Genomic DNA, 23,670 nt, shown 5'->3' with positions numbered 1-23,670 from the left:
GATGATCTGCGATCACGTTTCAAAGAGCATGGCGATGGATGTTTAAGGATGAGGATATTCTAGGATTTAAAAAAAATTCTGGGATTTTAGGACATTTTTAGGATTTTAGGACATTTTTAGGATTTTATGACATTTTTAGGAGTTTAGAACATTTGTAATATTTTAGGATGTTTCAAGGACTTTAGGATTAAAGGGGTGTTTCTACTTTTCTGGGATTTTAAATTAAGGATTTTGGGACGTTTTTAGGATGTTTCTCAGATTTTAGGAAATTTGTAGGATTTAGGCTGTTTGTAACATCCCAGTAACCATGGCGATGGATGTTCAAAACATCAGCAGCTTTATTTCTGTTGCAGCCACCGCACTAGCCGTCGTTATTTCCAATCCAAGGCCACGTAGGCGTGTTATGGAGTTGTGAGGCGAGCCCCTTATACGTGGGAGCGGCCACGTATGAGGGATTTCTGGGAGATGTAGTCCACGATTTCACAGAGGAATTATGGGATAAAAACTTTCTCAGAGTTATGTGATGCAATAGCAGCTCTTGTAGCTCCTGCTGCATCATGAGGGAGCCAGTTCCTACTGACAAGCACATCGCCATCCTGGCTGACAGGGAACGTTCCCACAACACTGGCCAACGTTCCCTTCAAGTTTTAATCATGTTTGAAGGGAAATATTTTAATCTAATGTTTAAAGAACGTTTTAAGGATGTTCATCATTTCAAATAATGTTCCTGTGAGGTTTAACACTGACTAAGAGGTGACGTTTGACCTGCAGCATTCAGAGGATGTTTTAGTGATGTTTTATTGATGTTTTGTTGATGTTTTAGTGACGTTTTAGTGATGTTTTATTGATGTTTTAGTGATGTTTTAGTGATGTTTTATTGATGTTTTGTTGATGTTTTAGTGATGTTTTATTGATGTTTTATTGATGTTTTAGTGACGTTTTAGTGACGTTTTAGTGATGTTTTATTGATGTTTTAGTGATGTTTTAGTGACGTTTTAGTGATGTTTTATTGATGTTTTATTGATGTTTTAGTGACGTTTTATTGATGTTTTAGTGACGTTTTAGTGACGTTTTAGTGATGTTTTATTGATGTTTTATTGATGTTTTAGTGACGTTTTATTGATGTTTTAGTGACGTTTTAGTGACGTTTTAGTGACGTTTTAGTGATGTTTTATTGATGTTTTAGTGATGTTTTAGTGACGTTTTAGTGATGTTTTATTGATGTTTTATTGATGTTTTATTGATGTTGAGAGGTAACAGATCAGAAAATGTTTTGGCTCGAAACGTCACTTATTTTCGCAGAATAAAATCCTTTAAGGTGAGCTCCCCGGTGTCCGGACCTCTCTTTTTTCACACTTTAATAAAATGTTAAAATGTTACATGAGAACGACAGAAGAGCGTTTTTAAAGCAACATTCAGATTTTTTTATTGAAAATGTAGTGAAATATGTTAACAATAAAAAAAAAACAAAACATTTTTATAGAGAATGTTGCCCGAACTTTAAGAGGAACGTTTTGGGAACTAAAAGAAAACATTTCTAAAACATTCAGAGGTTGCATGGTACCGTTCTCAGTGTTTCCACTGCAGAGAAATTTAACACCACCGCACGACAGCGGAATAAATCGACGTGTTTCCATTAGGCGTAATTTATATTTGCGGTTTCAGTTTGCACGTGTCTGCAGTGAGTACATTTTCGGGTGGCTGTGTTTCTGTGTAATGACTCTGAAACTTTCACAGCCGCTCAACTTTCGCCGTCCTCCAAATTGCAGTTGACACCGTGCAGGAGCGTCTCATATCAATCTGTGACGGCTTCTGATGACAAACTACATGGTTGGACGACCGTGTAATCTCCCCTCAATTAATTAAAGCACACGGGGCTTTCCGGCCCATCGACCGCCGCCGGCCGCGCTCAGCCAGCTGCCACTGAAAGGCCTCGCTCAGCCCGCCAACGCCGCCGCCATCAGCCCCCCCCCCCACACACACACAATAATAATAATAATAATAACTGTCAGAACGTCCTACAGGAGCTGCGTCGTTTAAAACGGTTCAGAGAAATCATTTAAAGGATCAGCTCACACAAATGACCAAAGAAACCTGAAAATCAAACCACCAGAAAAAACGTTTGAGATGCCGCTTGTTTGGCTTGATGAGCTCGTCCTGCGTTCCAGTTCTCTGGAAATTTTTCCCTAACTTAAAAAAATCTAATAATTTTCTAAATCAACTAATTTCTTGCAATTTGTTGAAAGTTACCCTGAAAATATTTTTTTCCAAAAGATTTGTTTTTTAATTCTGTTATTCCATAAAAATAATTTCAAATATATAATAATGATGATTATAAATATAGTTTTCTGGAAATGTTTCCCTAGCTTTAAAAAAAATCTAAATTAACTATCATTTTTTGCAATTAGTGGAACATAAGTTATTCTTAATAAGTTTCCATGAAAAATAAATATATATATATATACATATATATATATTTAATTTTGTAAAAAAATAAATAAAAAAATCCTGAGCTTATATGGGGTTTCGGACTCCCTGATATGGGCTGTCCGTTCCCTGTATGACCGGTGCCGGAGCTTGGTCCGCATTGCCGGCAGTAAGTCGAACTCGTTTCCGGTGAGGGTTGGACTCCGCCAGGGCTGCCCTTTGTCGCCGATTCTGTTCATAACTTTTATGGACAGAATTTCTAGGCGCAGCCAGGGTGTTGAGGGGGTCCGGTTTGACCTCAGGATTGGGTCTCTGCTGTTTGCAGACGATGTGGTCCTGCTGGCTTCATCGGGCCGCGACCTTCAGCTCTCACTGGATCGGTTCACAGTCGAGTGTGAAGCGGCTGGAATGAGAATCAGCATCTCCAAATCCGAGACCGTGATTCTCAGCCGGAAAAGGGTGGCGTGCCCCCTCCGGATCGGGGACGAAGTCCTGCCCCAAGTGGAGGAGTTTAAGTACCTCGGGGTCTTGTTCACGAGTGAGGGAAGGATGGAGCGGGAGATCGACAGGCGGATCGGTGCAGCGTCTGCAGTAATGCGGACTCTGCACCGGTCTGTCTTGGTGAAGAGGAAGCCGAGCCGAAAGGCAAAGCTCTCGATTTACCAGTCGATCTTCGTTCCTACCCTCACCTATGGTCACGAGCTTTGGGTAGTGACCGAAAGAACGAGATCGCGGGTACAAGCGGCCGAAATGAGTTTCCTCCGTAGGGTGGCTGGGCTCTCCCTTAGAGAAGCTCGGTCATCCGGGAGGAGCTCGGAGTAGAGCCGCTGCTCCTCCGCGTTGAGAGGAGCCAGTTGAGGTGGCTCGGGCATCTAATTAGGATGCCTCCAGGACGCCTCCCTGGTGAGGTGTTCAGGGCACGTCCCACCGGTAGGAGGCCCCGGGGAAGACCCAGGACACGCTGGAGAGACTACGTCTCACAGCTGGCCTGGGAACGCCTCGGGGTCCCCCGGGAAGAGCTGGACGAAGTGGCCGGGGAGAGGGAAGTCTGGGTTTCCCTGCTTAGGCTGCTGCCCCCGCGACCCGACCCCGGATAAGCGGAAGAAAATGGATGGATGGATCCTGAGCTTAAAAAAAATCTAAATTGACTAATTTCTTGCAGTTTGTTTAACATTTCTTACCAAGCTGCTCATTGCCTTTTTTAAGGTTAAAGTACAAACGGTTGGTCTCAGATTATTATGTGATATATTTTTGGACCCCAGCTGCTGCTCTGCATTTCTGTGCAGTAAAAACTTCTAACTTTGTTTTTTCTTTCATTTCCGCTAAAAATTCAGCCCCTAAAAAAAAAGCCCACCAATGTGTTTGTGTGTAATTTGAGTGAATTGATCCTTTAATCCATTAATCATTCTGTTATTTCACAGCTCAGAGTTTTTAATTGACTCTGTTTGACTTTCACACCGATGATTACCTGGACATCACGTGTTTCCCTGTTTTGGAATAAAACGATTTATTCCTCCACTCATCCTCCTCTCCTCCTCCTCCTCCTCCTCTTCCTCTCCTCCTCCTCTTCTCCTCTCCTCCTCTGCTCCTCCTCCTCTCCTCTCCTCCTCCTCTTCCTCTCCTCCTCTCCTCCTCTCCTCCTCCTCCTCCTCCTCTCCTCCTCTCCTCCTCTCCTCCTCCTCCTCCTCCTCCTCTCCTCTCCTCCTCCTCTCCTCCTCCTCGTCTCCTCCTCCTGCTGCTGAAGAGACAAACATCTTTATTTCTTGTTTGTTCCACTCTTAAATCCCTGTCCGGGTTTTTCTCTCTGTGCGTAATTAAAAAGACGGCGGCGGCTTTACGGCGGCTCTGATAAGAGCTATCAGTTTGGAGTTACTTTGGCTATTGATTTGATTAAGAGGCTTAAACATTGTTTAATGAGTTTTCTGCTCGACTGCGCTGCGACTCATCAGGCCTCCTGCCAGCTCCTCTCTCTCTCTCTCTCTCTGTGAGCCGCTGTGTCTCGACCCGAAAATCTCCACCAATCGCTGCGGAGCTGGCCGCCGTCGACCTTTGATTGCATCATTGGCGAGCTCAGATTATATTATTGCCCCACGATTTGTTCGGTTTTACCACCATTTATTCGCCAAAATGATTTACGCTCTTCACACACTGTGTTTAATCCCGATGAGAGTTATTATTATAATTAACCCTTCGGGCACGCTTTAATATTACAAACACAAAAATGTGCTTTTTCAAATAATGATAATAACAACAACAATGATTACAATAAAAATACATTGATATGATTTTCTACTTTCATTGAGTTTAGGATTTTTTTAACATCAGTCCTAATAATAAAGATCAAATATTATTTATTCTCAGTATTTTAACCCTTTAAATGCCAAGTTTTTGTCATGATGCCACTATGTTTTTAGGTGAAAAAAAAAGGATTATTTTGAATAATTTTCAGTATTCTTTTTTTTTTTTGATGATGCACCGAGTGGAAATAGCATGTATTTCCTCCATATGCCAAATATGGTCAAAATGACCTCATCAGGTGGAAAATAGTCAAAATGACAAATTCAGAGTCAAAAGCCCAGAATGACACCCAGAAATAATACAAGTCCTGTTTTTCTGCTCTGATGGCTGTGGGATCAAAAATGTCACTTTGAATGGGTTTCAATGGAGCGTTTTATTTATTTTTTTGCACTGTGACCAAAAATAAGGGAACATTTGAGGCAGAGTGACGGCTATAAACACGAATAAAAGCGTGCAGGAGAGAAATGAAAAGCTCTTTTTGTTTCTGTCATTGAGCTCTCTGGTTTAATCTGCACGTCTTCAGGTGTGTGTGAAAGGAGTCGGGGGTCGGGGGGGCAGATTTTCTCGTCACAGCTGTTCAATGAGCCCACGTTACATCTGAGAGCGGCGGCTCATGTCGCTGCTGTCACAGAGACACAGAGGCGTTTCAGACCTGAAGCAGCGAGCTCGAAATCTTCAGCTCGGTGTTTCAGCTGAGCTGCTGCAGGCAGCGCTCAGATGGAACTAAGTACATTTACTCAAGTACTCTGCCTAAGTACAACTTTGAGGTACTTGCACTTTACAGACATTTTCTTTACCTGTGGCCATCAAACTGTACAAGTCTTTTTTCTACCGTATGTTTGGAGCAATCTGGCACAAGAGTTTCCTTCGGGATTAATAACATTCAGTCTTATCTTATCTTATCTTATATTATCTTGTCTTATCTTATATTGTCTTATCTTGTCTTATATTGTCTTGTCTTATCTTATCTTGTCTTCTCTTAATTTTACTCAATTTTACTTCACAGCATTTTTCTGACACCTTGAGTTTCTTTACAGATTTTTGCAAAAACTCAGAGTTTACAAAATATGATGCTTTGCTATATATTAGATTACCAAATAGTTAATGCGAGCACAGCTGTAATTATTAGTTTATTAATCAATCAATTGAGTCAAAGAAAATGTTTTTACCATTTTGATAAACATTTAAGTCTCTTTCTTTTTTCAATACTTTTGAGTTTTGTTTTTTTTCCTTTTCTTGGTAATTTGCTAACTCTGACGTTTTTTCTATTTTAAATATTTTTATATAAAAGATTATGGAGAATAAAAAAATGGCATTTATGTATTTCTAAATTTATTTAGAAAGATGAAATGTTTTAAAGGTTTCGTTGATTAAACAAATTTAGCTTTTTCTTCTTTCTGAATTTTTGGGTAATGTTTTTATTTCAAAATTTTGTCTATTATAAAAATGTTGCAGTTTTTTCTTTCAAGGGATTTGGCAGATAAAAAAATCCTTTTTTCTCTCAGAATTTTTTGTTATTTTTTTACATTTTGAAAATTATTAAATGGCATCTTATTATTATTATTATTATTATTATTATAATAATAATAATAATAATAATAATAATAATAATAATAATAATAATAATAATATTGGTGAAGAAAGCATTTCTCCTGTTGTAAGTGAGAGTGTGTTCAGGTCACACACACACACACACACACACACACAACCCCTCTGAAAGGAGAATCACATTATTCTTCACACACAGTGAGGACCCCAGTGTGTGTGTGTGTGTGTGTGTGTGCGTGCGTGTGCGCGCGTGTGTGTGTGAGTGTGTGTGTGTGTGTGTGTGTGTGTGTGCGTGTGCGCGCGTGTGTGTGAGTGTGTGTGATTGCGTGTGTGTGTGTGTGTGTGTGTGTGTGTGCGCGTGTGTTTGTGTGTGATTATGTGTGTGATTGCGTGTGTGTGTGTGCGTGTGTGTGTGCGTGCGTGTGTTAAGGAGGTGATGGCTGTAAGTGGCTGCGTGCGTGGCGCTCAGTCGCCGCCATGATTGACAATTATAGCTGCATATTTCCGCCTCCCTCGGCGTGGCGGCCGAGTGACAGCAGACAGATAAATCTGTCATAAATCAGGGCGGCGGGCTCTCGTGGCTCTCGGGGCTCTCGGGGCTCTCGGGGGAGTAATCTCCCGCCGCCCGGCCCGGCCACCGTTCATCATGAGATGGAGTCAGTCGCCTCCTTTTTCCCGCCACTGACGAAGAAGGCAGCAGCTCAAATGGCGGGAACAAAAGCTCCGCTCGCCACTGCCAATAACCCGCCACCATGAGATGCCCCCCCGCCCCCCGCTTATTTTCCTCCCGCCAAGAGATAACTGGATTTGATGTCGACGGCGTGCCTTTTTTCTCGCCGGCCTCCGAGCGGGGCCGGTGTCAGCCATTGTTAGCCTCTTGAGTTATTAGCAGCCTTCAGGCGCCGCTTTTCGCTGTCACTTTCGTTAGCCGCGGCTAGCTTGACAGTTGTGAAGTTAATTAGCCCCGCTAATGGGGCGCCGGCGTTGGGCCGGATGTGACACTTGAGGTGTGTCGAGAGAGAAAACAAACAAATCAAGCATTTCATTAGCGCGCGCTGACAGCTCGCATTCCTGTTTGTTTTGGCGCCGGTAATGAACTTCTCTCCGCCGCTCGCATCACGCCGTGCTGCAGAGGGAACCACACACACATTCATAATTAATGACTGCAACGGCTCGCATGATGGACGGCGGTGTGACCACGCTGACGCTACTTCCTGTTGTCACTTCCTGGCACGGCGGCGGCCTCCTGCCCGTCAGCGAGGGACGCCGGGAGGCGACAGGAAGTGAACTGTGTCCACGCCTCAGCTCCTCCTCTCTGCTCTGACACGAGACGCAGCATCAGAGATACTCAACCTACGGCCCGCGGGCCAAATCTGGCCCCTGATGGCCCCCAAACATTTTCTAATGTACAGTAAAAATAAAGTGATGGACTCTGTGAACAGTTTTTGTCCTTTTAGTCTCCATAAGGTGTCAGAGACATAAAACAGCATCAACATAGAGCCAGAGGAGGATCCCCCACACCCCCGACAGAGGACACAGCTGAGACACTGATGTCCTAAAATCAAAGAAATGTCCAAAAATCCTAAAAATGTCCTAAAATTCTACAAATGTTTAAAGTCCCAGAAGCGTCCTAAAAATCCCAGAAATGTGTTAAAGTCTGTGAAACATCCTAAAATCCCAGAGTAGTGAAGGCGTCCCCTGAGCAGAGCCAGATGAGTTTGGTTTCTGTATGTAGACATTTTCATCATCATCATCAGTTTTATTGTTTTTGATTCTTATTCTTATTATTTTGGGCTTGTTGTTTTTTTTGTCTTCACAGAATTTAAAGTGGTCCAGCTGACTGCTTCACTGAAATTACGACAAATAAAGACTTGAAAATCTAAAAAACCGAAGCGATATTTCTCTTCGGATTTGAATCTCGATAAAGAGCTCGTGTTGGCGTGTCGGCGTGTTTTCGGTCTGAGTTTAAGTGACTGATAAATATGACCGAGAGGCCTTGATAATAACTCAATTTTTTCTCCATCTGCTTTCCGTCCTCCTCTTTCGCTCCTTTATTTGCCGGCAGGTCGTCCGTGTGAACGCTGTCGTCTCTAAATCAGCGGCTCGGCTCTTTGTCAGGCGGCGGCGGTCTCCTCTGCTCTGCCTCGCTCTGATAACCGGCCTCATCTGCAGCTCAGCCGTGCACATTTACGCCGCTGAGATAAGCAGCCAGCTCGCCATCGCTCTCAGCCAGCTCGCCGCCCTCACGCTCTTTGTGTCTGCGTGGGTTTGTGCCCTCGGCGGGCCTCCGCAGAGGCGGCCTGGGTCATTATTTTCTCGCAGATAAAGAAATAAACGGCTTTGATGGAGAGGAGAGAGGTGACAGGTCTGATGCTCGCTGCTGATCTCTGCCGGCTAATTGGCCATCAGATGAATTTATCAGCTGAGAGGAGGAGTGACAGGAAGCTGCTCGCACACATCACTTCCTCTGGACTTCACACCGTCACATCACGTTAAGGACGTTTACTGCAGGACAGCGGCGACATCGGGCCTGAGCGTTTTCATACATAATACAATTCATACATAACCCCCATCTATATCTATATAAGAATGGAAATGTTCAGTTTTTAATTCATTTTTATCTTGGATGGCTCACAGGTTAAGAAGGAAGGTTCACTTTAAAAACCAACAAAACTTTAAAAAGAAATCTCCAAAAACAACAAAAACATTTTAAGTTAAAAAAAACTGGCTTCATGTCTTCAATATCATCAAAAAATATAAGAAAAAAAGCCCCAAAAATTTAATTAAAAATAAATAATTAATAAAAGAAAAATGACAGTTTTATTTCTTCTTTTAAATCACCAAAGATGTTTAAAGGAAAAAAAATCATCAAAATTATTCTGACGAAACCAGCAGACCTGCAGGTTCCGAGGGCAGGAAGGAAATACTGCAATCCATGATGCAAGTACTTATACTCGGGTCCAGGATGTGAGTACTTGTACAGGATGTGAGTACTTATACTTGGGTCAAGAATGTGAGTACTTGTACAGCATATGAGTACTTGTACCCAAGTCCAAGTTGCGTTGCTGTTAGCGGCGCATGGCGGCGCAGACAGCAGCCTGTGATTTACATCGACGGTTATTCGTCATGACGATGCTCCGAAGCCTCGTTTGACTTGTTATCATGTCAGCCAGATTGACTCCTCTCCACTCTCATCGCCGCCTCTCGAAGGTAAATTAGCCGTGGTTTGATTTACGGGCCTCATCACGGCGCCATGATGCGGCGTGAGGCGGCGGCTTCCCGGGCAATGAGGCAGAGTCACTTTGTGGCGGCGGATGTGAGCGGCGCTCGTTCACGTGCGCAGGGAAATCACCCTCGTTATCCTGCGGGGGAGCAGGGTGCCGTGTTCGACTCGGATTCTTCTGTCTGTGACAAAGCGGGACACGATGTCGGGCGTCGCCGGGGTCACAGGACGACGCTCGAGGCCGCCGCCGCGCTCCCACTGAGATCCCAGCTCCAGACTAAACGCTAGTGCACACAGAGAGCCGCTGATTGGTCCTCGCTCTGGGCCGGATTACTCTGCGGACTCAGGGGGCGCCGGCGGCGCGTTAATTATCGACTCATCAGCAGTTTGTTTGGGATTTTACGCTCGACCGTAAACACAGAAAAATAACTTATGTATCGTTTTTATCTTCTTCATCCCAGGGACTCCCTGTGAGGACACTCAGCGCCGTTAAAGGTCCAATAATCCGTGTTTTTAATATGATCAGAGAAAGATGACGTGATAACGTGATCAGATGATACCGTGTGAACGGACTGTCTCATTGTATTATTGTCTCATTGTATTATTGTCTCATTGTATTATTGTATTATTGTCTCATTGTATTATTGTCTCATTGTATTATTGTATTATTGTCTCATTGTATTATTGTCTCATTGTATTATTGTATTATTGTCTCATTGTATTATTGTCTCATTGTATTATTGTATTATTGTCTCATTGTGTGTGTGTGTCTCATTGTATTATTGTATTATTGTCTCATTGTATTATTGTCTCATTGTATTATTGTATTATTGTCTCATTGTCTCACTGTGTAGTGTATGTTTTGAGACCCTGGTGAGTTTCCTCCTGGTGCATTAAACACATTTGTGAAAAAGGCTCTGTGTGCATGTGTGTGTGTGTGTGTGTGTGTGTGTGTGTGTGTGTGTGTGCTGTGTGTGCGTGTGTGCGTGTGTGTGTGTGTGTGTGTGTGTGTGTGTGTGTGTGTGTGTGTGTGTGTGCTGTGTGTGCGTGTGTGCGTGTGTGTGTGTGTGTGTGTGCGTGCGTGTGTGCGTGCGTGTGTGTGTGTGTGTGTGTGTGTGTGCTGTGTGTGCGTGTGTGCGTGTGTGTGTGTGCTGTGTGTGCGTGTGTGCGTGCGTGTGTGTGCGTGTGTGTGCTGTGTGTGCGTGTGTGTGCTGTGTGTGCGTGTGTGCGTGCGTGTGTGTGCTGTGTGTGCGTGTGTGCGTGTATGTGCTGTGTGTGCGTGTGTGTGTTGAGAGGCGGTAAAGTTTGAAGAGCGTCTTCAGCCGACATCAGGACGTTAATTAAGTTTGCAGATCACACTGCTCTTCACTCTGCTTCGTAAGTGAGCCGTAATTACGAGGACGTCCTGAACAGACGCGCCTTGGAGCGGCGGCGCCGGATAAACATTCGCTCCCTCTCTGACAACAATTATTCATCAGATGCTAATTTCACCTGACGCGTTCCTCAGAGGGAGCCGAAATGAAGGGAACACATGTCAGCTGTTTGATTCGCTTGGCGAGAACATCCGGCTGTCAGCGAAAGCTGAGGAGCGCCGCGTGGCCATTGATCAGGAGGAAAACCAGACCACTCTTCACCAGAGCGGCTGACGGGGGTCAAAGGTCGGGGCGCCCATGAAACGGCGGCCCGACAAATCAAGGCTTGATTTTCACCCAAACACACAGATGCCGCTCGCCGTCGTGTCACGATCACCCACGCCAGCGCCATCACTGATTTATGATCCAATTAAAGAAACAAAACACTGAATGAAAGAGGACGAAACTGACAAGAAAGACGACAAATCGAGACGAGGAGAAGCCAAGAGACGAACACAGAGACGACGATTTCACGCGCTGATCTGCTCCGTCTGCCTTCAGCTTTACTCTCTTTAAAATCTTTATTTTCTTTAATATCTTTATTTTCTTTAATATCTTTATTCTCTTTATTATTTTTATTCTCTTTATTATCTTTATTATCAGTCCATGAAATCTCTCCGAGCGCCACGTTTAAAGAAACATGAAGAGGCCACACACACACACACACACACACACACACACACACACACACACACACACACAGACACGTTTCTCTGGATTTAAGGACATTTTAGGATTTGAGGACATCAGTGTCTCAGCTGTGTCCTCTGTCGGGGGTGTGGGGGATCCTCCTCCGTTTTATGTCTCTGACACCTTTGGACACTAAAAGGACAAAAACTGTTCAGAGTCAATCACTTTATTTTATTGTACATCAGAAAATGTTTGGGGGCCACCAGGGGCCCTATCAGGGGCCAGATTTGGCCCGGGGGCCGTCAGTTGAGCATCACTGTCTTATGTGATGACAAATTATGAATTATTTTTTCCCAAAGGATTTTCTTCAGTTGTGTTTGAGGACAGTCGGTCATCCGAAGTGCTGAACAGTGACTGAAATGTCCAAATTCACGTTGCCATTTTCACTGAGCCCGTGTTTTTGTTTTGGGGTTTTTTGTCTTTTCCTGACCGTGTGGATGGTGAGTTTAATTCTAAAGAAGCTGCAGTTCAGACCTCAGAGGTCAAAGTTTCCTGAAGAGCAGAAACAGACTCAAACAAAGTGCTGGACGTCTTCTCGGCGTCTCTCGGCGTCTCGCGTCGGCGGTGAAATCAGCTCTCAGACTCTGATCAGAGCTGCTGCAGCCGCTCTGTTTACAGGCAGCTTTTATTGTGAAGGGAATTTGACCGGAGAGGTTTTTCCTTTTTTCTTCCTGAAAAACAGGATCTGTTGTCTCTTCCTTATAATACATCCACGGTTGTCTCTCCTCAGCCCGTGTTTTCCTGCTCCTCCTCCTCCTCCTGCTGCTGCTCCTCCTGCTTCGTCCTGGGAGGAGTGTTTATTGTGGGGGTGAATATTTCATGACGGGAGCTCGGTCTCACTCTGCTGCTCACACAGCACGTCAATAACAGAGAGGAGACAACACTGTCTGTCTGTCTTCTGTCTGTCTTCTGTCTGTCCTGAGCATGCCAGAAGTTTTTCACCAAAATGCCTTTTTAGGACGCTTCTCGGATTTAAGGCGAATCCTAGACATTTAAGACGTTCCAAGGAATTTGAGACACTTCAAGATTTTATGATGTTTCTAAGATTGTGGCAGGTTTCTAGAATTTAAGCATGTTTTTAAAATTTTAGGACATTTCTAAGACTTTAAGACATTTTTCAAAATTTTAGGATATTTTAACACGTTTCTTGGATTTTAGACACTTCTTAGATTTTAGGACATTTCTAGGATTTCAAGATATTTCTAGGCTTGTAGGACATTTTTATTGGATTTTTAGACATCTGTTGGATTTCTAGAGTATAAGCACGATTTTAGGGCTTTAGGACATTTTTAGGATTTTGGGATGTTTGCAGGATTTTAGGAAGTTTCTATGAATTTAGAATATAGGAAATTAATTAAATATAGGAAACTTTTTAAAAACATTTTTACAATTTTAGGACATTTTAGCACTTTTCACTGACTTTAGGACATTTCTCAGATTTTAGTACATCTCTAGGATTTCATGACATTAAGGATTTCAGGACATCCCTTGGATTGCAGTAAGTTTCTAGAATGTAAGCACCATTTTAGGACATTTCTATAAATTTGGGATGTTTGCGTTTCTAGGGATTTAAACATTTCTAAGAATGCAGGAAATTTCTCAGATTTTATGACTTTTTATGACATTTTTAGAATATTAGGACATTTTAGGACGCTTCTCAAGTTTGAGACACTTCTCAGATTTAAAGACATTTCTAGGAATTTGGGACATTTCTATGATTTCTAGATAATTCCGGGATTTCATGACAATTCCAGGATTTTAGGACATTTGCAGGATTTTAGGTAGTGTCAAGTGGAATTTAGACATTTCTAAGAATGCAGGAAATTTATCGGATTTTATGATGTTTTAGGACATTTTCTGGGATTTTAGACATTTCTCAGATTTTAGGACAGCATTTTAGGACGTTTCTATGATTTTTGGACATTTCTAGGATTTTAGGACATTTCTTGGTTTAAAGTATGTTTCTAGAATATAAGCATGATATGTGGATTTTAGGATATTTCTAGCATTTTTCGACGTTTGCAAGATTTCAGGACATTTTTAAGGAATTCAGACATTTCTAAGAATGTTGATGTTTTATGACATTTTTAGGATTTTAGGACATTTTTGGCACATTTCTCAGGTTTTAAACATTTGTGAGATTATATTTCTAGGATTCTAGGATGTTTCTCTGATTTTTGGACATTTCTCTGATCTAATTTCCGGACAGATTTGGCTCGCAGGTTGTAAGTTAAGAATCACTGGTGAACTGTTTTGGCACAAAGAGGTTACTAAAGGTCATTTTTCAGCAGTTTGAAGTGAAAATTTGGTGCAGAATTACGAACGCTTGTTTGATTTAAACGCCTTCTTTGCAGGTTTAACTTCGCTATCAGGAGTCACTGCATCAATCCACCAAACTATCCCAACAGGAAAGATGTACGGACAGTTTTTATTTGAACAAGGATTTCAAAATAAAAGCTGTTGTGCCACGTTGGGAGTCTGTGTTGGATCCTGAAGCTGCTGAGAAATTATTTTCAAAAGTGATTCTTTGAAAACAACAGCAACATATTGTGTCCTGTATTCAGCAGGAACAACAGATGGTGAGTGAACGGTGCGAGAGAGGATGGAGAAGAAGAGAAAGAGGAAGACGAAGAAGAGGAAGAGGAAGAGAGGACTCAACCAGCAGACGGCAGTTCAACAAGATTTTGGCACTTTTTAAAGTCACATGAAAGTGATGCATTCTCTATTTTTGTTCCTCAGTGATCATTCCTCCTCGTCCTCCTCACAGTTTCTCCTCATCCAGTTTCTTTTTGGGTGATTTTTTAATAACAAAATCTACCAACCAGCTCCTGTAAAGCTCGCTGATGAACACATTATATCTCCTTTGTTTCATTTGGACAGAATCAAAGCAAAAACTTCAGTTCGTTGGATTCAGCTGCAACATCATGACCAAGAACCACTCATCACAGACAGGTTCTATTTATTATTATTATTATTATTATTATTATTATTATTATTATTATTATTATTATTATTATTATTATTATTATTATTATTATTATTTTTGGCCCTCCCCAAAGCTATGAATATTTTCCCTTGAGCCTCACAAGTGATTCCAGGAAAATACATGATGCATGTTCAATGATCGTCGGAAATCAATAATAATTTCAGCTGTTGTATTTAGCAGTATAGTTTTTTTTTCTTTAGAAATGTTTTTTTTTCATTTGAAAAAATGTCTTTGTCTTTAAAGAATTTGGTTTTTTTTATCTCAAATTTTTACCTTTTTTTTAAAAAATAAGATGATTTTTAAAGCAAACTTGCCTTTCAAATGCTGTTGTATGCATATTTGTATACTAAAAGTACAAAAACAATTCCCAGAGTGAATCACTTTATTTTTATTGTGAATTACTCCCACTCTGCGGAGTTCAATTAGAAAGTCAGTCACTTGCGTTGAGTCTGGGAACGAGCCGGTGTGAATGCAGCTTCCTGTGTTGAGGACTCCAGGAGTTAGACCGATCCCGAGTGTGTGATGCATTTCAACATTTGTATTCAGGGTGACTAAGAGTCGCAGCTTTAAGAGTTTAGATCAGTATTAGGTTTGTATTGATGCTCTTAGTGAGGCTGATCCCGACTATAACAACTCCATTACCCATAATCCTCTGATGGCCCAGCACACACTGCACCTGTGTGACCTGAATTAACTTGGGCTGTAAAGACTGGAATATAAAGGTGTCACCTTTTTCTTTTCACTACGACTGAAACTGAACAGTTTGAGACACTTTAAGCTCACGTCCACAAACCCAGACAGCTGCTTCACCCACATTTATATCCGAAACCCCGCAGAGAATTTAAATGACCTACCTGAGAGTCGGCTGAGGAGGACTGAGGTCTCACAGCTTCAACATCCTGAAAAACAAGAAGAAGACAGCGTTATCTCTCACGGAAAATATAAAAAAATATTTTAAAAAATATATTCAGATTGCTCCGTGTTGTAGGGACTTTTTATTTATTTATTGTTTTTTTTTTAAATGTGATGAACTTAAATCCTTGAAATGTCCTGAAATCCCCCAAAATATCCTAACATTCAAGAAATGTCTTAATATCTTGGAAATATCCTAGAATTCTAAAAATGTCCCAAAATCGGAGAAACGTCCCAAAATCCATGTTGCATCCGAAGATCCTTGAAATGTCCAAAAGTTCCAGAAACGTCCTAAAATCTGTCAGACATGTCCATGCAGGAGCAGGCTATCGGACATGTCTGCGCTGTAGCTGCTGGCTGTTTCAGACACTTTGGTGCTGTGAGGAGAAGCTGCGCTCTGTTTGTCTGTCTCACTGCGCTGCTGTCGGACCATCGGCTGTGTGATCCGCTGTGATGAAATGCTGTGGCTGTCAAACACTCACCTGTTCGACAGTCAAAGTCCTTCACTGCATTTGGTTCTCCGTGGCACTATTCTTATTATCATTGGCTGTTTGTGTTGTCTGTCAGAACACGGCTGTGATGAGTTCTATCGATATTCTATCGACTACGTCTCATATTTCAATCGAGGAAAAGTTATATCGCGATTGATATCGTTTTATCACCCAGCCCTACACCACCACTGTTATTACGTGTCCCCGTCATCCTCATACGCCTCCGCTGTCATCAAACACCACTGTCGTCATCACACTGCTGCTATCATCACACAACGCCACCATCACAGCGTGTGATAACAGTGACGTCGTGTGATGACAGTGGCGGCGTGGCGACCAGGCGGCCTGGCCAGCTCTCTGTTAATAAATGTCTCCGTCCAATTACAAGATGTAATCATTTTGCTCTCAGGTTGGTTAATGATGTCTAATGCCGTCGCCGTGTGGTAATTCCCCGCCGGATGGCGGCTTGATCAGATGTTGAGCTCCGTAATTAGACAGCAGAAAATCCTGATTTGGCGTTTAAACAGAGGAGGAGGCTGCTGGGAAGTCAATTTGGAACGGCTCAGTGGAGCCACGACCGGAATTTAATGAGTTAATTACGGCTGGAAGCTCCTGGGATCAGAGACTGGACACCAGGAGGACAGGAGCTAATGGAGCTGCTGATGTCAGCTTTGAAAAAATAATAAATATTAAACATTAATATGATTTTCTTTAGTTTATTTAACCAACATCAGTCCTAATCACAAATATCAAAGATTCACTCATTTACAGAAGTTCAGCCCTTTAAATGCAGGATTTTCGTCATGGTTTCGCCATGTTTTTAGATAAAAAAAATCCCCCACAAAAAATAATCATTTTCAATAAACTACATGCAGAGTCATTTTTATTATGATTCTTCTTATTATTATTAATAATATTCTTATTATTTTGTTTTATTATCACAGCCTGGAATACGCCAATGATTAGCAGCAACATTGATTTTTATACAATTTAATTTTTGTGCAGTGTTAAATAGTCACACTCACATCGTTCTGCACACAAAATGTGCTTTTCAAAATCAGGCTATAAATATATGATACATTAATACGATTTTTATCGACTTTTCATTGCAATTTTTTTTCTAAACTAACATCAGTCCTAATCATAAATATCAAATATTCATTAACTTTCTGAATTTTAACCCTTTAAATGCCAGGGTTTTGTTATGATGCAACTGTGTTTTTAGATTAAAAAAAAAAACAAACACACAAAAACTGAATGGTGTTGAGTGTCCTCCTCCTCAGTGTGTGAGTGTAGCTGCTGACAGTCTGGGATATGTCAGTGTGTGAGTGTAGCTGCTGACAGTCTGGGATCTGTCAGTGTGTGAGTGTAGCTGCTGACAGTCTGGGATCTGTCAGTGATCAGCAGCTACATTGACTGTGACAGGTCACCTAGTGGAAATAGCATGTATTTCCTCCAGATGCCAAATATGGTCAAAATGACCTCATCAGGTGGAAAATAGTCAAAATGACAAATTCAGAGTCAAAAGCCCAGAATGACACCCAGAAATAATACAAGTCCTGTTTTTCTGCTCTGATGGCTGTGGGATCAAAAATGTCAGTCTGAATGGGTTTCAATGGAACAAACCAGAGACCCACTAAAGATCAATGAGTGTTTTTGTTTTCTGATGATCGATAAATCAACTAAAACACAACAAACGTGACGTCACTCACCTGAGAGGGCGTCGCTCCGCACTCACGCCTAAAATCTGAGGCTGGAAATGTTGATCTTTAGAGCAGTTTCTTTGTGTTGCTCTGATGTCTGCAGAGTTTAATCAGCAGCATGAGACACACCTGAGCCAGGTGACCTCTCTCACACACACTCACACACACTCACTCACACACACACACACACACACACACACACACACACACACACACAGCTACTTTTAAAGAAACATGATCTTCTTAAATCAAAACACTTCACGTCAGTAGACGAAAAATGTCATGGATTACAGAGTGCACATTTTTGGTAATATATTTTTCTTTTAAATCATTTTTATATTTTTTAAAACATTTTTGGTGATATGTTTTTCTTTAAAGGTTTTAATGATTTTTTTTATTATTATTTTTTGCTTTTTTTTTGGTTTTGGTTTTGAGCATTTTTTGTGTGATTTTTTCCCTAAAATAATCACTTTTGTGATTTTCAAAAGCAGTTTGGCCTTCTATTTCTTTTGCCAATTTTTATTTATTTTCTTTTTTTTTGGGGGGTGATTTTTGAAAACATTCTTTTCCCTCTAAAAGTTTTTGGTGATTTCATGACAAAAAGCCATAATTTATGAGAAAGGAGATATTATGTTACAGAAATAAACATATTGCCAGTAAATTAAAACAGGCGAGAGCACAGGCAGCCTGCTTGGCAACTGGTAATATTATAAATGTATTCTCATAAAATAACAACTTTTTTTCTCATAAAAGTATGATTTTACTCTTGTAATATTACGAGGTTTTCCTCTCAAATCATAATGACTTTTTTCTCAAAATCTAACTTTTTTTCTTGAACAGGGCCCTAATCCTCTGTCGTAGATTTGTGATTTCTCCGTTTTACAGGTTTTTTAATAAAAAATATAAATAAGTTTGTATAGTTTGTTTTGTGCTCTTATCAATAAAAACTGCAGCAAAGAATGTGATTAAATATGAACCTTTTATTCCACATGGGAAAAAAAAACCTTTTGGTACCAAAGAAACTCTGATTTTCTACGTTTGGGCGAGCCTGCAGCTGTTTGTGACGACACAGCGAGCTGTGGGCGGGGCTGTCCTGCAGGGGCGGGACAGGAAGTGCGGGGGACAGAAATGTGTGGAGTGAAAGAGTCAAACTCGGAGGTCCAGCACATCATGAGAGGCCGACTGAGGCAGCGTCCCAAACTCCAGGCTGAGCTGTCCCTGACTGCGAGAGCGAGACAGCAGGAGGGACGGCAGAGCGTAACGCTGCGTCCGTCTCCCAGGAAGTAACCTCCCGCCTGAGGACAGAGGGACAGACTCGGTCATCTCCGGACAGGAATCATATTTACACATTTATGGTGAAGACGGATCGTTTCTGTAGTTTTACAGGTTCAGTTTGCACATTTGGTCCTGGAAACTCAGTCAGCTCCAGTGAGATTCATCATCACCTTTTTTAGATCGTAATGGCTCAACGAAATTTAGCTGCAACTTATCACAGAGAAACATTTCTACTGTTTCTGTTCGAGCTGAACCACACGACAAACTCCCAAATACATCATCAGTGATGGAGGTAGTACTCAGACCCTTCACTGCCGTAAAAGTACTAATACCATCCTGTAAAAATACTCTGTTATGAGTAAAAATCCTGCACTGAAAATGATACATGAATAAAAGTTATATAGTATAATCAAGAAGATATACGCAAAATATTTAAAGTGAAAGTACCCAATGCAGAAAAAAAAGAAAATACCGAACACCCCCCTCAACACAAAAACTCCAAATTATTTTAAAAAGAGGAAAAAATATCCAAAAACTAACTAATTATCTAAAAACAAAAATCCCCAAAACTAAAAGTAAAACCAGAAAAAAAAAGATAGAAAAAACACCCTGAAACTCAAAATTGTTTTAATGGAAAATTACGTTCAAACAAATTTAAAAAATTAAAAAACTCATTAAAAAAAATAGAAATAGACTTAAATATTTATCAAACTAGTAGGCAATTAATTTTCTGTGTATCAATTGATGGATTAATCAACTAATCATTAAAGCTGTACTTTTGTTTTTTAGGCAAAAATCTTGTAAAATAACTAAAGTGTTCAGATGAAAGTCGTGAATTAAAAAGTACAATATTTCCCTCTGAAATGTAGTTGAGTAAAAGTATAAAGTGGCATGGAAATGTAATACTAATGAGAGTACAAGTACCTGACATTCATACTTACTGGACTGCGAGTCTGCTCTGGCGAAGACGTCGGTGCAGCCGCTCCAGTAGTGAACCGCCGTCTTCCCGTGATAATCTCTGATGGTGGTTTTAGCATCTGAGGAAAGAAGATCACGTTAAAGATACGGCGACATTTCGAACAGCTGTCTGCGTCCCTGCAGCTGCGTCCGGTCCAGCCGGGTCCACTGACACTTTAACCACTTTGATTTTCTGCAAACCAGCTGAAGCAGCGTCCGTCGTCATGACTCCCTCTGACTACATAAACATGCAGCTGACGGCGTCACAGCAACAGATCCGACTCATAGTGAATTAGTAATCAGCAACATGACGTGATTAACGCGACATTATGGTTAGAAACGGACTAACAGAGACAGCAGGGACCTGCTGTGTTTGGGGGCCAAATGGCAGGAGGTCAGGGGCCAGGGGCCAGGGGCCAGGCGCCGCTGCTTCAGATGTGTTTTGGGGATTTCAGGACATTTCTTAGATTTTAAGATGTGCCTTGGATTCAAGGTAATTTTAAGGTCAAGATTTTAGGACACTTGTACGACTTTAGGACACTTCTAGGATTTTAGGACACTTCTAGGATTTTAGGACGTTTCTAGGATTTTTGGACACCTTTAGGACTTTAGGACATTGCTAGAAGTTTAGGACATTTCAGGATTTTAGGACATTTCTAGGATTTTAGTATGTATCTAACATTTTAGAACATTTCTAGTATTTTAGGACATTTCTAGTATTTTAGGACATCAGTGTCTCAGCTGTGTCCTCTGTCGGGGGTGTGGGGGATCCTCCTCTGGCTCTTTTTTGATCAACAAGCTCTATTTTGATGCTGTTTTATGTCTCTGACACCTTATGGAGACTAAAAGGACAAAAACTATTCACAGAGTCAATCACTTTATTTTTACCGTAAATTAGAAACCAGGGGCCCTAAGGGACAGGTGATGTGTGACTGACTGCTGAGTCAGGGCCGGTGTTTCGGTGACATGAAGATCACACGCCGGTAGAGGTGAGAGATTCATGTGGTGCATGTTGTGTTGTTTACTGGAACATTTATGTGTTTTGGGGGTGATGAGAGGACACATGGCCGAGTTAGTCTCTTAAAAAGGCTGACTGCACCAACATGACGACATTTGGGGTTTGAAGCCGATGAAAGAGGTGTCCCGTTTGTCAGACGCTACGTTTCTAATATATTCCTGTTGCTCGCTTTGAAAGCGCCGCAGTGATCCAAAAAACAAACAAGTGCGAGTCATGAAGCGAAAACGCTCAGACAGCTGATTCACACATAAACAACACAGTCGGTGTTCAGATGGCTGCAGGTCCTTCAGGTCTAAACACAGCCCCTCCTCTGCAAAGAGGAGGCTGTGGAGGCCCCACAGAGGAGCAGTGAGGCGGCAGGTAATTATGTGAGATAACAGGAGGAGGAGGAGGAGGAGGAGGAGGAGGAGGAGGTGGGAAAGGTCAACAGCTCCTTCAGAGTGCAGCCTCCTCAGGATGACTGACACCTCGTCACTGTTCCCTCAGACGTGTCTGATTCAGTATGCAGACAGAAAACCTGCCAGTCCGATCTGAGGGCAGCAGAGACAGAGGGAGAGCTGTATCTGCTTGATGAGGAGCCGAGGTTCATTAACCCCCTCAGGACCGGAGCGAGCACACACAAACGTTAAAGTCAAACATCTCAGCACAGTAAAGATCATTTTAGTTCGTCTTTTTCTCTTGAAATGAAGTGACGTCTGTGAGTCCTCACAGAGGGTTTATACTCCACAGTGATGCTATGACGTAACAGATGTTCGCCTCCTCAAAAATCTGACGACGGGAGAGAAACCATCCGGGGACTGAAAGAGCTGGGACTCCAGGCAGGTAGTTTCTCGCAGGACATTTTTGGCTTAGCCTGGTGCTCTGGAGGACAAAAAAAAGAAAACTCACTACGTTCGGAAGACATGTTTTCTCTGAGGCATGTTTACTTTACATTTTGGTGGATTTTGTTCTTTCAAAATTTTTTGTGATTTTTAAAAACTTTTAGTGATATATTTTTTTCTTTCAAAATTTTTGCGATATTTCTTTCCTTTAATGTTTTTGTGATTTTTTTCTTTACATTTTTTGGGCAATTTTTTTGTCTTTTAATATTTTTGAGGATTTTTTGTCTTTAAAATTTTTTAGTGATTTAAAAAAAACGTTTGATTTATTTATTTTTAATTTTGGGGTTTTTTTTTTTGTAATTTATTCTTTCAATATTTTTGGTGATTTTTACAGAGACCCGAGGGCCCGCCAGAATAAACATCTCCAAGATTGCATTACATATCACAGTCAGAACCTGTGAAAAAAGAAATGAATGCATGATTTTCAATATTTCTGATGGTTCTTGAACACATCACGTGGGCTGAACTCTTCATGCATTTTCCCCGAATCACTCGGGAGGCTCAAAGTCTTCGCTTCGTTTTATTTTCCTGATGTTGTCCTCGTGTCTGCAGACAGACGTGAGTCTGGAGGATGAACAGTGTCCTCATGTTGCAGCAGCAGGAGGAGGAGGAGGAGGAGGAGGAGGAGGAGGAGGAGGAGGCTCCTGAGCTCCTCGCTGTGACTCTGGACAGCTAATGGTTTCACTGTGTAACCCACTCTGCTCATTACAGACAGTTAGACTCCCACCGACCCTCCACCACACGCCGTTTACGCCGCTGCTCCCAGAAATCAAAGCTCCCCTCGGCTGCAGCCTCCACGCCTCCCCTCAACTCCACTTTCTGCTCACGAAACTCGATCTTCACCCACAAACCAGCAGTTTCTGCCTCCTGCACCAGCAGAAGTTACAGAGTTTTTACTCAAAGTCAAACAATGAAAGTTTCTGTAACTTTCCCTAAGTTAGCCCCTAATCCTGCTGATTAGGGACTGTGTGTTATTTATGAGAGGGGAGGCGGTGCTTTCTAGAAACTGAGGTTTATAGAAAGTAGAACTAAGTACTACCACAAAGACTGTAAAACATAAAATATAAAACAGAAATACAATAAGCACTAGCATGTAAATATTTAAAAATATGTTAAAAATCATAAGTGTGTGTAACGTGCTGAGTATGTCAAGTGTGTAAAAATCTAAAATATGAATTAGAAATACTGTATTAATAAGAAACATTAGTATGTGAATATTTATGATTATAAATATGTATAATGTGCTGAGCGTGTAAAGTGTATAAAAATACAAAACTTTGTGCTTTATGTGCTTTATATTTTTGTAACCAAATTGTATAAAAAAAATGAGTTAAGTCAGAATTATATAATATGTGTGTGATGCAACAATGTCCCACAGACAAATGCATGAATAAAAGGAAAAATGAGAGTCTTTACAGTGTGAGCAACATGTCAAATAAAGCCAACATTCAAAAGGTGAAACAACGAAAGAACATTGCACATTTGAAGAGGATTTTTTACACGAATCACAGTGACTGTTGATGTTTGATTGACAGCTCAGATCACAGACAAACACACACACACAGAAACATGTTTTGTTGTGTGACCGTGCGCACAACGTGCGTCCACGTTGGACTGACTGTCAGCATCTGACCATCTGTGGTTTCAGGGGGCTCAAACTGAGGTGTGAGGAGCCACTGGGGTCCCACAGGGATCATCACAAGGGCCTCATTAACAGCAACATGAACTTGTGTGTGTGTGTGTGTGTGTGTGTGTGTGTGTGTGTGTGTGTGTGTGTGTGTGTGTGTGTGTCTCTGTGTGTGTCTGTGTGTGTGTGTCTGTGTGTCTCTGTGTCTCTGTGTGTGTCTGT

At 41.6% G+C, this 23,670-nt stretch overlaps 1 protein-coding gene across 1 annotated transcript in view; it reads right to left on the bottom strand.

Annotated features, from left to right (window-relative positions):
* Positions 1 to 18,650: 18,650 nt before the first annotated feature.
* Positions 18,651 to 23,670, bottom strand: part of LOC121966423 (uncharacterized) — a 65,505-nt gene continuing 60,485 nt past the window's right edge. Inside the window, exons 12-13 of the mRNA XM_088079453.1 lie at positions 19,907 to 20,002; positions 18,651 to 18,985 (exon numbers count right to left, since the gene is read on the bottom strand). Coding sequence (XP_087935579.1) covers positions 18,837 to 18,985; positions 19,907 to 20,002 — 245 coding nt within the window. The 3' untranslated portion in view covers positions 18,651 to 18,836. The remainder of the gene's footprint in view (positions 18,986 to 19,906; positions 20,003 to 23,670) is intronic.

This window comes from Plectropomus leopardus, chromosome 7 (genome assembly GCF_026936395.1).
Source record: "Plectropomus leopardus strain MGB_pleo_1.0 chromosome 7, ASM2693639v1, whole genome shotgun sequence".
NCBI lineage: Eukaryota > Metazoa > Chordata > Actinopteri > Perciformes > Serranidae > Plectropomus > Plectropomus leopardus.
Note: the sequence above shows the minus strand (reverse complement) of the source record. Positions and strands in the feature narration are given on the sequence as shown.